Source organism: Vipera berus, assembly GCF_964194415.1.
Source record: "Vipera berus genome assembly, chromosome: 12".
Taxonomy (NCBI): domain Eukaryota; kingdom Metazoa; phylum Chordata; class Lepidosauria; order Squamata; family Viperidae; genus Vipera; species Vipera berus.
The window spans coordinates 21055392-21069344 of record NC_138215.1 but is presented as its reverse complement, the minus strand read 5'-3'; the positions used below and the strand labels follow the sequence as shown (position 1 = coordinate 21069344).

General features: G+C 59.9%; 2 protein-coding genes across 3 annotated transcripts in view; one reads left to right on the top strand and one right to left on the bottom strand.

Moving 5' to 3' along the window:
- Positions 1–5546, bottom strand: part of MYO1E (myosin IE) — a 34362-nt gene extending 28816 nt beyond the window's left edge. For both annotated transcript variants that reach the window (XM_081336978.1, XM_081336979.1), the window contains exon 1: positions 5427–5546. In XM_081336978.1, coding sequence (XP_081193104.1) covers positions 5427–5429 — 3 coding nt within the window. In that variant the 5' untranslated portion in view covers positions 5430–5546. The remainder of the gene's footprint in view (positions 1–5426) is intronic.
- The window catches only part of FAM81A (family with sequence similarity 81 member A), a 43588-nt gene extending 30215 nt beyond the window's left edge, over positions 1–13373 (top strand). Inside the window, exons 5-12 of the mRNA XM_081336988.1 lie at positions 1032–1285; positions 6326–6606; positions 8967–9036; positions 9371–9644; positions 10174–10292; positions 11111–11240; positions 12618–12724; positions 12911–13373. Of these exons, the coding sequence (XP_081193114.1) occupies positions 8990–9036; positions 9371–9644; positions 10174–10292; positions 11111–11240; positions 12618–12724; positions 12911–13232 (999 nt within the window). The 5' untranslated portion in view covers positions 1032–1285; positions 6326–6606; positions 8967–8989 and the 3' untranslated portion in view covers positions 13233–13373. The remainder of the gene's footprint in view (positions 1–1031; positions 1286–6325; positions 6607–8966; positions 9037–9370; positions 9645–10173; positions 10293–11110; positions 11241–12617; positions 12725–12910) is intronic.
- Positions 13374–13953: the final 580 nt, after the last annotated feature.

Here is a 13953-nt window from a genome sequence, read left to right as displayed (position 1 = left end):
ATGCGCCCAGCAGCCTCCTTGGCGGCAGCACCTGTTACTTGCAAGGCCCTTTACTGCTGAGGGAAGGCGAGCGCCTTCCCTACAACTCCCACCAAGCCCCTCCCACGTGGGGCCGGAGCCCCATGGAGCTGAGCATTGCACCTGGCTAGGGAGACCATCCCCAGCCCAGTGTAAAGGTCTTCTCTCTCAACTCAGGCAGCAGAGATCCATGCAGGGAGAAGAGAACGGGCAGGCTGGAGGTCTTGGCCTTCAGCCTTACCCATCTACTCCTATCAACTTTTAAAAAAATAAGCATTATGCGTACTCGGTCTGAATGATCCGGTTTCAAGGTACACCTGTATCATTCCAGCCCTTAACAACGACAACATCTGTTGCCTCCTTGGTTGCACATGGGTGCTGCTGGGACAGCAGAACAGCCTTTACAACTGGCACTCTCAAGAAGGATTGGACTACAGCTCCCATTGTTCCACTGATCCAGTTGTCCCTCTCAGAGGATCCTATTGTTTGATTGCAGAAATCATCTGAAAAGTTGTTGGGCTGCACACCAGACGCGAAGAGGTTTTGCTGAAGGTGAAACTGAGTCACACCCGAGTCCCTCGGAGATTCGGGTCGCTCCTTTCCTTAATGGCTGCAAAATGAACGGCCGACTTCTTGTTCCCACTAAGGAAAGTTCGACTGGTTCTCTGCTACCCACCCCCAAAATGGCTGTCTTTCCACACATTCACAGCAGACTGTTTTGCTAAAGAAAACTACTCCTTGAATTCAACCATTTTCCCCCCAAAAGTTTAAAGCCAACCACAGATTTTGTGTTTTGCATGCTCGTTAGCCAGCCAGAAGCAAAGAGGGCTAACAAGCAACAGAAGCCGGAAAGCGAATCTGAAGGAAAAACTGAATCATAAATCAGTTCTGAAAAGGAAGCCTACAAGTTATGTCTGAACAAAAAAAAGCGGGGGAGGGGGAAGGGATGAGTAAGTCATACTGGGGAAAAATAAAACTGATGAATGATTTTGGAATTCTGGCCTTTCTCCTAGGAGCACAGATGTGGGAGGAAGTTGGAGATGCCCCGTGCAGCAATGAAGCCAGCCACAGAGCTTACGGTGGCCCAGGTGCTCCTCACCACTGCCTTGTGAGGTAGGCCAGAAAGCACCAGCAACCCCAAGCCTCCCCTTGGTGCTGATGAGAAAGACCCAGCTGAGGGGGCTTGTGTCTGCTGCCAGAACCTAAAGGGTGTGGCTGGGCCTTTGACTATTGCCAGCCGCCTGGCATCTGAAGAGTTACATTCACGGTGTAGCAAAGGCGTGGGACCAAGGGCCGGTGGGTGGGATCGGTTGCAGGGGGGGCAGGAATGCTGAAGCCGCCCAGCTGGAGGCCTCAGAAGGAATTGATGCAGCTAGGAACCCATCAGAGCTCCAAGTCTGTGGCAGCTGAGGAAAACCCCATTTGCATGTCGGCTTTGGAGGCAAGGACAAGCGAGCGCGGAGTGGCCCTCCGAGGCAGCTGCCAAGCCAGCACGCTGGAGCAAATCCTGAGAAATGCCATTGACTTCACATCATCCCTTACAGTGGCTGCCCTTGAACAACACACCAGTCTCAAAACAGTCTGAGCAGCCACCCTCTTTTCTTCTCCAACACAAAGCAAAGGGCAGATCGACTGGAGTTCCTACTCAGAACTGCCCATAATCCCCAGCCTGCTGGCTCCTCCTCATGAGTCGGCTTGAGCCCAAAGACCCGCCAGCCAGGAGGGCCAAAGGAGGAATGACAGATCGCTACTGTGCGGTACTTGCCCACAAGTCAGGCAGGCTCCCTGTCTTGCCAACACCTTCGGATCCAGCCCAGCAACGGTGCAAAACTGAACCCCTGGAAGGGGCCGTGAGGAAGGCTTGCTCTGGCTGAGGCTGAGATTGGCACTCGTGACGGCACTTTCTGTTTGCTCTCCAAGAGGGACGACAGGAACCAGCAGAGGTAAACTGACAGAGGGCATCCAGACTTGCCACAAGGAGGAATTTCCTGCCCAAGGGGGCTGTCCCTGGGGACTGGAGCTTTCCAGGCCTGAGGGCTGCCCCCTTGAAGGCTTCCTGTGTGCAGATCCAACAAAGCAACCAGAGACCTGCCTTTTGCATCTTGGAGACACTGTTTGCTTTGGGTCTGCAAAGTGTTTTCAGGCCAAGACTTGTTCCGGCCACCAAAGGAGAGGGTGTCCGATCTGCCCCCTGCAAGAAGAGGCTTTGCTCCAGCCATTTTCTGCCAGCAAGAAACTAGGTTAAAGAAACACTTCGGTGTAGGGCATCTGTACACTCGGTGACATGCCAGCAGGGTGTGTTCCTTCTTTTTTTGAACTAGAAGATCCAGTAAAATCAGATGTAACTTCCTTGATTTAAAAGGTCTCTGCCTGTCCCATTGAGGCCCTTCCCAGCCCCAAAGCCTCCATCTGAAGGAGCAGCAGAAAGGCCACACTTTCCATAAAAATAAATAAGGCGACGCCCACAACAGCCCAGAAAAGGTGCGCCCAACACAGCAGCGTCCACACTACAGAATCTGTGGGACCATTTAGAACCACGAGAGACCCAGCTCTGCAGCAGCCATGAGCAGCCGCCTTGCAATGACAGCCATGCTCAGACCGCTCTAAAGCTCACTGTAGCTTAGGGGATCTGCCCGGGGAGGGGAGGGCAGGACGAGGACACGTGGTACCAAGGTCCAGCTCAGTTGCACCACAGCAGCCACCCCAGGCCCACAAGGCCAAGGCAGTCCCTCCAAGGAACCCGCTCGCTAGGCCACAGAGCTGGGTTTCCTGTCCCCACCACTCAGGGGACCTTGGCCAAGGGGAGTTCCGGCTTCCTGCCCTGGGGCAGGACCGAAGGCAGGAAGGGCTGGAGCTCCTAGACTTCCAACAGAACCAGGCAGGTGAAGTGTAGCGATACCGGGTCACCTCTGGCCCCTCCATGATCAGAATGTCCAGGATGCTTCTGGATGAAGCACCCCCCACGTGAAGGGCCCAGTCTGGCACTGAGCCAGCGGGCTTTCGAGAAAGAGCAGTTCTCACAGCTCGGCGCCTGGGCGGTGGCAGGGAGCCCCGAGGCCCCCCGAACCAGCAAGACCCTTTCTGCATCCAGGGGCTACGCGTTCTGGCTCAGTCTGACCAACTCACTGGGACGGCCACCAAATTGGGGCAATCCGTCAAACTCAACCTTGCAACCCCCAAGCTGAATGGTACCCACCTCTTCCCTGCTCGGCCCGCGTTGGGGTTCAGAGGTGGCAGAAGGGCAGCCAGGGGCCTCCATCCGGCGGGGGAGTGTGCAGGCATGCCACCAAGGGCAGGTGGAGAGCATGGCGAGGTTCGTGTTGCAGGGATGCTGCAGCACCACGAACCAAGATGCAGCGGAGGCTTTATGAGGACAGCCTGGTCTGACAGGTGCTTGGCGTCACCTGAGAACCTTCCAGCCAGTGGCCCAGGGCAGAGGGTGGGAGTGGCCCGAGGGGCAGGAACCCCTTCCTCCGATTTCACCTCTCCAACAGGCCCTGCTCTTCGCAAAGGAATTCTGTCTCGTCAAAGCCAAGACAGAGTTCGAAAGAGCCAAAGAAGATCTCGAGCATTCTCAGAGATTTCCCTGTGGCGTCTCCGGCATGAGGCAAGCAGCTCTTTTCCTCCTCTGGGGTTTCCAGCTGGCCCTCAGCTTCCTGATTCACCAGGAGGCGCCTAGGCAGCCCACAGGCAATTCTGGGGGTGGGCAGCTTTAGGCAGAGTTGCCAGCACAGACCACCTTCTGAGCAACTCAGATTCTCAAGGGAGGTGGCTTCCGCACAGACCCCAGGATCCCCGGGGGTATCTTCAGAATCTAAGCTTCCATTTGCAAGAAATGCACAAAGTGATGCTGCCAAGTTGAAAATGCAAGGAAAGTAGCAGCCAGGCTGAATTCTAGCAAAGGCCGCCGCCTCCGGCAGCTCTGGAGACAAGAAGGTGATGGCCCCGGTCTGCTGTCGGGGGCCAGATGACCCCTGAAGGTACGAGACCCGGCAGTTTTTTAAAAAAACAACTAGAGGAGTCTTCAAGACTTGGGAAAGAGCTCAACACCTCTGCGAGGTGGGCCCAGCCCCGAGGCAAGGGATCCAAGAAGCCACGGGTTAAGGAGGCTGCCTTCCCTGGCTGGCCCCACTCCAAGCAGCCTGGGCTGAGAGCACCAGAAACGCCAGCCAGCTCGGTTAAAAGCCAGACTTGCCGCAAGACTGAAACTGGAGCCCGGGTTTCCAATTGCCTTCACCAAGCAGGCCAGCCGGGACAAAACCTTTGTCTTCTCACGCCTTGGGAAGGGGCCAACCCTTGTGGTCGGAAGGAAGTGGAGTCATCTGGGACCCGGGTGGGGGTCTGCGTGGAGCCCTGTGAGTTGCATGCCCTAGAACAGGTAGGCAACCTTGGCTCTTTTGTGACTCGTGGATTTCCAACTCCCAGAATTCCTGAGCCAGCATAGAAGGATCCTCAGACCGGGTGCTGCACCACTGTTGTTCGGCTCCCCACCTGCCTCTGCTTTGCACCCGGGATCCTGCCTGGCTACTTCCGGACAGCCAAATGCCCAACAATGTGGACAGGAGAGTTCTTGGGCACCCGCGCCCTGCTCTGTCATGCCCACTCTGGAGTGGCGCCTGGCTGGCATCAGAGCCTGGAAAGGAGCATCATCTACCAGGGAGCCCTGCCGGCAGCAGCCGGGGACTAGTGTAGATCCTGGCTTGTAGTTTCAGGCCCTTGCCAGGGTGCTCTCGCCCGCCCGCCCGCCTGCGCAGAGCTGATGGGATGCTCGGAAGCTCAACAAGTACAAAGCACCAACAATGCTGGCCACAGCAGTCAGCATCCGGCTGCCCTGGGGAGCCCACTTGGCCCCGGCTCAGAGGGAAAGGACAAGGACGGAGTCATCAGTTCCTGGGACAAGGAAGGCAGGACGGGGGGGGGGGGCAGCCACAACACCCAGAAGCTTCAGCCCAACTTTGCTGCCAGGAAGATCTCCCACCCCCACCAAGCATCCCCCTGGCTTCGTGGCCGAAGCAGCCCTGAACAGGGCACCATTCGGGACGTCGGTCCGGGGACGGGGCAAGACTGGGAGGCCAGCGGGACGCCCTTCTGCCGAGCAGCCCTGGAGCTCGCGCCCTTCGGCCAGCCGCGACGGAGCCCTTCCCGGGCGCAATATTTCGCCTCCGCCTGCACCAGGACATCTGCCGGAGCATCAGGCGGCCCTCCCCCTGCGGCGGAGACGGACGGACCCCTCGGGAGGTCGCGGTCCGCTCCGGCCCGCCTGCCCGAGAAGTCCGAGGGAGGAGGCCGAGTCCCGGAGCCGAGCCTCCCCAGCCCGCAGGAGGGAGGGACGGGGCGCGCCTCCACCCCGGGAGCCCCGGGCGGGCAGCGCCTCTCCGGGGCTCCCCGCGCGCTCGTCCCCCACTCACCATGGCCGAACGGCGCCGGGTCCGGCGGGCTCACGGCGCAGCTGCAGCCCGGGCGCCGCCGCGGAGAGCACGGCGGAGCAGTCGCGCCATGCAGAGAGCCGGACTGGAGCCGCCCCTCGCCGGGGCCTTGGAGCGGGGCCGAGAGGGCGGCTCCGCGCGGCGCTCCTCCCGCTGCCCGGCCCGCCCAGCCCAGCCCCTACAAGCAGGGCTCGCCGGGGCCTCCCCGCGCCTCCCGACCAGAGCCCCGCCACAGCCCTGCCAGGTGGGCCGGCCGGCTCGGGGGACGGGACGGGCTGCACGACCCGGCGAAGCCCGGAGCAGCCGCGGGACTCCCACCGGTGGCTGCTGAGTTCGCGGCGTGGGTGGCCGAAGGGCCTCGGCCACCGCCCGCCCGCGGTCCCCCTGCGCCAGGACCGGACCGGCGCCCCCTGCACGCCTCCCACACGCACCCCGCCCGGCAGAGCCGGCTGGACGGCTGGTCGCGGGACGGCGAGCGGCAGCGCCCCCTAGCGGTCCCGTGCGAAAGAGGCTGAGTTGCCCCTTCGGGAGCAGCGTGAGAGGAACCGGGGTCCCCCCCCCCGTTGTTCCAGCGCCCCCTCCTCCGGGCCAGGCCCGTGCCAGCGGCATCTCCAGCGGGGAGCTCCTGGCCGCCGTCGGGCTTGCTCGGCGCTTTCCTGGCGGCGGGGGGGGAGGGGAGGGGCAGCCGAGTCCTTTACGAGACGCGAATCTGCGGGAAGTACCGGAATTTGCGGGGGGAGGGCGTTCCTCCGATCGCTTGCTCTGCAGCTCTTTGGCGGGCGCCGCTGGGGGGGGGGTTCCTGGCTCTGCCCGGGAGGCGCCTTGCGGGTCTTGGCTGCGCTGCGCCCTATAAATAAGTTCCTTTTCTCCTCTCCCTCCAGGAGGGCCTCGCTTTGTGGAGGATGAGATGGGGGTTGCCATAGCGACAGCGTCCAGGCAACCGCTCGCAGCGCTTTGCTCCTTTCTCCCTCCGCCCTCCTTCCTCCAGGACGCTGGCAGAGGCCCCACCCGCAAAGAGGCGAGAGGGCAGGTGCACCTCGGCGGCGCGGCCATGCCAGCCTCGTGGGACGTCTCTGGCATTCCTGCACATCTGGAAGAGGGCGCAGGAGGCCGCCCGATGCTTAGGCAAAGGTCTGGGGTAGCCAGGCCCTGCCGCCACGAGGTAAGAAGGGGTTCGGACGCGACGCTTTCTTCCCGCTGTCTGGAAATGGGGGGGGCACCGGGGCTATTCTGGTCTTGCCAGCCACCCCGCTTCTTCAGGTGAGAAAGCATCAGTTGCCCGTGCCCAGAATAAACCCGGGGGTGGTGGTGAAGCTTTTGCTCTGGGGTTGGCCAGAGACGCAGCAGCCCCCCCTCCCTCTGGTGATGCCTTTTCCTGTGGGCACTCAAGTTTGAGGTGTTGGGAAGCGCATCATGTGGGGCTCTGGATGCAGATGTGGCATGTGGTGCTGTGAGTTGCTGAGCTGCGGGGGGGGGGGGGGGAGATCTTCCTGGTGAGAAACAAAGGCCCATTTTCTTTCTGCATTACTGGCCCTAAAATGGGAGGGGAGGGCAAGTCTTTCTAGCTGCATCAGCCCAGCGCAGGTCCCTGGAGAAACAGAGGCAGGAATCAGGAGGAGGCTGGGGGGGCTGAAGAGGGGAGTTCCGGAATTTGGCACTTTCGGACAATTTCTCCCTTTTCAGCTCATTGGTTGTTGCAAAGGGTATTGGGGAGGTGGGGGGTCATACAAAGTTGCCTTTTCAGGCTAGAAGGGCACAACCTGATGCTTGAGGGAAGATATCCCAGCGCGCCCCTCCCCCCCTTGTGAATAGGGAGACTTGCAGTATGCCGCCCACTGGCTTGATCTGCTTGAATCCCACTTGGGGGCCTTTGGGACACCCTGAGCTGAGCCACTGCCCGCCTGCTCGCCCTCCTGGGAGAGACTTTTCTGGAGCCCAGGAGGGGGAGCTTTGCTGCCCTCCCAGAGCAGGCGAGGAGACTGGTCATCCTTCCTGCTGTGCTGGGCCAGCCAAATGGGAGACCGCCCAGCCGGAATAACTTCAAGCATTCTGGGCTGGCAGGCAGGCAGTGGGGGGGGACCCTCAAATGGGGGTGTTTCCAAGGACCGCTCATTGTGGTTGTTGTGGTGGAGACCCTCCTGGGCTTTTCGGATGTACCTCTCCTGCCCTCTGGCCCTGCCCGCTTTGCTTTAGAGGCAGCCTGGGAAGCTGCGCTCCAAGCGTCCCATCCAGACAAGCCTTTAATGGGGGCACTTTAACATCTGGTCTACCAGCGCCATTAATGAAGTGCTGCTGCTTTAATAGATGTGCCCAAAAGAGCAATGAGGAGAGCAGCAAAAACAGAGGAAGCGCCAGCGACCCTCGGGGGCCAAAAGGGCTGCTTAAAAGGGTACCCCAGGAACCCCCTTTTTCCCCCCACCCCCGTTGGGCTTTAATTTCAAGCAGCTCAGAAGTCTTTAATAATTCCAGGCGGCTCAGGAATATTCCATAGCACCCTGCTTTCTCCCACCAACCCCTGGTTGTGCTCCCCTCTCCCAGACTTCAGCATCATGTTGGAGACTCGGGATGGGTGGGGAAGGCCTGAACCCACCAGGCAAGGCCTTCACGCCTCTCTTTCCCCAACAGGTGTAAATCCCTGGAAAGAGAAGATGGCCCAGAGGAGCCCAAACTTCTCCACCCTCAGCGCGCCCCTCCCCCCCTTGTGAATAGGGAGACTTGCAGTATGCCGCCCACTGGCTTGATCTGCTTGAATCCCACTTGGGGGCCTTTGGGACACCCTGAGCTGAGCCACTGCCCGCCTGCTCGCCCTCCTGGGAGAGACTTTTCTGGAGCCCAGGAGGGGGAGCTTTGCTGCCCTCCCAGAGCAGGCGAGGAGACTGGTCATCCTTCCTGCTGTGCTGGGCCAGCCAAATGGGAGACCGCCCAGCCGGAATAACTTCAAGCATTCTGGGCTGGCAGGCAGGCAGTGGGGGGGGACCCTCAAATGGGGGTGTTTCCAAGGACCGCTCATTGTGGTTGTTGTGGTGGAGACCCTCCTGGGCTTTTCGGATGTACCTCTCCTGCCCTCTGGCCCTGCCCGCTTTGCTTTAGAGGCAGCCTGGGAAGCTGCGCTCCAAGCGTCCCATCCAGACAAGCCTTTAATGGGGGCACTTTAACATCTGGTCTACCAGCGCCATTAATGAAGTGCTGCTGCTTTAATAGATGTGCCCAAAAGAGCAATGAGGAGAGCAGCAAAAACAGAGGAAGCGCCAGCGACCCTCGGGGGCCAAAAGGGCTGCTTAAAAGGGTACCCCAGGAACCCCCTTTTTCCCCCCACCCCCGTTGGGCTTTAATTTCAAGCAGCTCAGAAGTCTTTAATAATTCCAGGCGGCTCAGGAATATTCCATAGCACCCTGCTTTCTCCCACCAACCCCTGGTTGTGCTCCCCTCTCCCAGACTTCAGCATCATGTTGGAGACTCGGGATGGGTGGGGAAGGCCTGAACCCACCAGGCAAGGCCTTCACGCCTCTCTTTCCCCAACAGGTGTAAATCCCTGGAAAGAGAAGATGGCCCAGAGGAGCCCAAACTTCTCCACCCTCGGACCAGCCGAAAGGTACCCGGAGACTCCCAAGGAGGGGAGGGGGAAGAATGGGGGGTCCTGTCCGTCCTCAAGTGGGGATTTCCTGGCTGGGCTGGGCTGCTCATCTTCTGGGGGGCTCCTGGGAGCAGCTGCTGCTTCCGGGCCATGTTCCTGGCCCCCTGCTGCCCCACTCCTGGCCTGGGTCAGAGGGCAGGCCCAGAAGGAGTCCAGCACCTGCCAAGCCATAGCAGAGGCAGGCCAGACCTGGGAGGGAGGGGGGTCTGGCAGAGCAGCAGGTGTCTGGAAGGGGAAAGAGTCCGGGTCGGGCCCACTGCTGCTGCTGCCCCTCGGCTGCTCCCTCCTTCAGACGGATCCGGAACTTCCCGCTGCACAGCCAGGCCCTGACGGCGGTTCCGCTGGGCTCGGCCCGCTTGATGGACCAGCTAGAGGACCGAATCCTCAGCCATGAGAAGACCACGGCGGCCCTGGTGGAGCACGCCTTCCGCATCAAGGAGGACATCGTCTCCACGCTGCACCGGATGCAGAACAAGGGTGGCGGGGACCGGCTGGCCAGGCAGCTGCTGGAGGAGCATATCCGCAACATCACCGCCATCGTCCGGCAGCTGAATCGGGACATCGAGGTCAGTGGTGGCTCCTCACGGCCTCTGGGGCTCCTGGACATCTAGGGGAGCCGGGCCGGGTCAGGGGGCTCCCACCGAGGGACGATGGCTTGGAGAAAAGAAGCGGCTGCTGGCTCAGCTGTCTGCCACAGAACAGTCACATCTCACACAGCCACGTCGTCCACAGGACAGCAAGGGCCACCTTCCCTTTTCTGCCCTCACCCACCCCGAGTTCCTGCGGACTTCCAAAATTCCCCAAGGTTGAGAAATCTTGCTTGTGCTAGAGAAGCGCCAGGTTGGGATGCAACGGCCTCGCACACCAGTACCTGCTTCTGCTGGGGCCAGACCCTCCCCCCAAGTCTTTCCCCTCGCAGCTGGCATTGAGGGATAGACTGCTCCTGGCCACGCTGCCCTATTGGCTTTCTGCCCTCCATCCCTTTTTGGAGACGGCTGTGGGATATGAAGTGGGGCCAACGGGGGCAGGAAATGCCAGCAGCTCCCCATTCCCCTTCCCCATCCCATTCATTCTCACATTTCCTGCCCTTGTCAGGCTCTGCAGGAGCAGATCCGGGTCAGGGATAACCTAAGTTACGGAACAAACTCGACCTTGAAGAGCCTGGAGATGCGGCAGCTGTCTGGGCTGGGGGACCTTCGTGGGCGGGTGTCCAGGTGAGATCCCCCAAGGCTTGAAGCTGGGCTCTCCTCCCCGGGGCAGAAGAATCTTAGAAGGAGGAGGGGCTGGGGAAGAAGGCAGTGGATTTTGGGAGCTGTAGTCCTAACCCGTGAAGTTAAGAAGGTGTGCAGAGGGTCAGAGCCGTTGGGAGCAGCCTGGGGCCCCGGAGTGGGGTCCAGCCGGCCTAGAGCCCAGCTCTGGCTGTGCACCGACACAGAGCAGCTTCTTCCGTCCGTCAGCTGCAAACTCAAGTTTGAAATGATCTGGGCAAAGAATGCATTTGTGACTCTGTCTCTGGCACTCGCCCCTCCGTGCTGGTGGCTCCTATCAGTTCACATCAACCATTCATTTGGCATATCTCCCTGGCAAGTGTGTGTGATGAGGGGGTCTGGTGTGGGGGGCTGTTCCCCTGGCTTCAGACTCTTCTGCTCCGGGGCCCTCCCCTCCCCTCCCAGCCTGGAACTGTGTGGGACAATTTCCTGCCATGTGCACTGTGGAGCTTATTTGGAGAAGCACTTTGGGAGCATCCACCCCCCTCTGGCTTTGGGTCCAAGGTGGGCTGGCTTCCCCTTAACCTGATGTCATTTTGCTCAGTTGCTGCCAAGATCGCCCTGACTCAGCCTTTCCCTGAAGCCCCACGCCTGGACCTGTTGCTGCCCAGGCTGCCTTTCCTCTTTCTCCTACCTTACTCGGGAGGAAGGGCAGCACGAGCCCATCTGCTTGATTGAGCTACAGTGGTCAGCCAAAGGGAGGAGCAGAATCCGGCTCCTCCTCGGCCCTTTCCGCCCGCCACTCTCCCTTCTGTCCATCCCAGGTGCGACGCAGGGCTGGCCAGAGTCTCCGCTGAGCATAAAGTCACCTATGAGAGACTTCAGAGCCTCAGTAAAGAGCAGCAAGCAACAAAATTGGTCCTGGAGTCCAAAGTCAAAGAGACAGAAATACAAGTAAGGGGCTTGAAAGGGCAGCTCACCCCTCCTCTCTCCGGGCCCTGCACTGTCCATGGAAGCACCAGGGGAAGCGGGGTGCCAGCACAGCTCGGGGCCACCAGGCGCCTACCCAGAGCCGGCTCTGGCTTCAGCCACCCTGAATTTGCAGGGGTTTCCCAGAAGGGCCCTGGCTTCCACCACAGCCCCAGAAGCAGACCTGCGGCCTTTTTCGTCTGAAACTGGCTCTGGTCTGGGCCCCCCAGAGGCCCCTGGCTCTCCTCCCACAACCTCCTAGTCTGCTGGCGTGGGGGGGCTTCTTGTCCCTAGAGAAGCTGGGGCGGGGGGGGGGTGAAGCAGAAGTTCAATGAAGGAAGCTTCAGTGCACATCTGGGCCAGCAGCTTCAGTGCACATCTGGGCCCAGTTCAGATCATTTGTGTGGCTTGGGGGGGGGAGGCTGGACCCAAACCCCTCCTGCAATTCTCTCTCTTGGCTGAGCTTTCTCTGGTAGGAAAGCTTCGGTTCTGAGATGGCTTCAGTTGCCATGGGAAACGCAGTGGTATTGTTGTTACTGGATAAAACAGTTGGTTGTGAAGGGTGGGGTGATGGGCTTATTTATCTTGCTAACTGAGCAAAGGAGGGGAGGGGGGTTGGCATTTCAGACAAAGAAAGCAGAGTTCGGAAGCCCCCTGGGTCCGTTCTGGGTTGGCAGCCGGTCACGGAAAGGCCGTGGCATCCTCCTCCACGCCTCTTCCAAGACTGCTCCTGGCCTGGCCTGCCAAAGCCCCCTCACCATCTGGAAAAACGGGGGCCGGAGCATCACTCTGTAAGAATGCGTGAAATCATTTTCTCCCCACATTAGTCAGCAGCCCCTGGTCCGCCTGAGTCAGTGGGGAAGGGGATCCCGTGCCATTCCGGCCCCTCCGATTTGCCCATCTGTGGCTTCCCCTTGTCAGGAAAAAGGCTGTCGAACCTCTGACGAAGGACGGAGGGCGCTCCTGGCATCTATTTTTGGAATCTTCCCAGTTCAGATTCGGTGGAGGTGACCTTGGGGCAGCCGCTGCTGAGAGAAGCCCTGGGCGAGGTGGGGGTGGGGGCGGGCAATGAGATGGCAGGTGGTCAATGCTTCCCTCTCCTTGTTCTTCTGGGGCTCTGGCAGAGAGTGAGCAAGGAGGACCCGTGTCCTGCTGCAGGTGGGCGCAGGAGGAGCCGTCCCCTCCCCAAGCACCCTAACAGTGTGGATGGCTTAAAAAGCAACCCTTTTCAAAATGGCTTGGAGAATCTAGGGCTTTTCCCCCTAGCTTGGGTCAGGTCCAGCCAGCCGAGAGTTGTCAACTTCTTTGCAAACCGGAATTACGTGTGGAAGAAGCCATAATTTGACTCTCCCTCCCTGCCAGATTTCCCATCTTTTGAGCAGAATCGAACAATCTGTGATGCAACAAGATGCAAAGCTGAAGCTGGCCTACAAAGAGAGCAATCAGCAGCTCCATCTTCTGGAGGCCAAGTAGGTTCCCCCCCCCCCGCAAGGATCCAGCCGGTTTCCCTCAGCCTGCGCTGTCCTAGAAATCGCCCTGAAAGGTCTACTGGGGGAGGAAGCGCCCTTCCGCTCTGAGCCATTTCCCACCTACCCAAGAGTTTCCTCTTCGCTGCCGCTGTTTGGGGGGGGGGCTGATTCTTTCTGCCCCACCAGGCTGCAGGACACCATCGACCAGCTGACCAGCCAGATCTCCTCTGCCCGCAGCCAGATGCAGCAGGAGCAGGGACGCTTCGAGAAGAAGTTCCTGGAGAAGATAGACCACCTTTTCCTTGCCGTCAAGGAGAAAAGTGTACGCTTCTGGATTTGGGGGGGGGGGGCGGCGCCTGAAAAGCATCCCCAATCCCTCAGCGAGAGAAAAAGCTGCACACCACACACACAGGCAGCTGGCTGGCAAAGTGGCTTCACCCGGCACGAGGCCCTGTCTTGTTTTAACCAAGGTTTGTGGGGAAGGCCTCACTCTGTAGACTCTCCTTAGGCTGACCGAGTGCCGCTCCATCATCCCCGCTGACTTGAGTTCCCCTGGAGCTGCCGGGAAGGAGCAGTTTCCCCTGGGGAGGAGAGCCCCCCCTCTGCCCAGGGCAGGCAAGCGCTCCTGGGGCTCAGAAGACCCTCAGCACAGGGCAGCTGGACGACAGTTGTTTGTCTCCCTGCTTTGGCCGCAGGAAATGGACAGCCGGGCTCTGGAGATGCAACTGAGCGAGATCCACAGGAAGCTGCAGAAAATGGAAGCCGGGCAGAAATGTTCAGCCCAGGAACCGGAAGCCAAGCAGGCCGAGGACAGGATGAGCGTCCAGCTCAGCAAACTCCAGTCCGATTTCACTGAGGACATCAAGGAAGTCAAGGCAGAGGTTAGCGCTGGTAAGGCGATCTGGGGGACACCCAGCCAGCAACAGGGGTCCGGCAGGACTCTTGGGGGGGCAGAGGGTAAGGGGGCAGGCTCCCCCTAAGTTACATTGCCAGGGCATCTCCCATTGGCTGTGCCTTCCCCTCCCTCCCTCCCTCCTTCCTTTCTTCCTTCCAGTACTTTCTGTATGGTCAAAGGGGGGGGGGTAATCCTCTGGGAAAAGGGTGTCCCAGCTGTCCCTATTCCCCCCCTGCCAGGACTCAGCACCATCTACGAGAGCATCGGATCCCTGCAGCAGGTCCTGGAATCGAAAATGAAACTCGACAAGGAGGAGCTGCAGAAGCAGATCCAG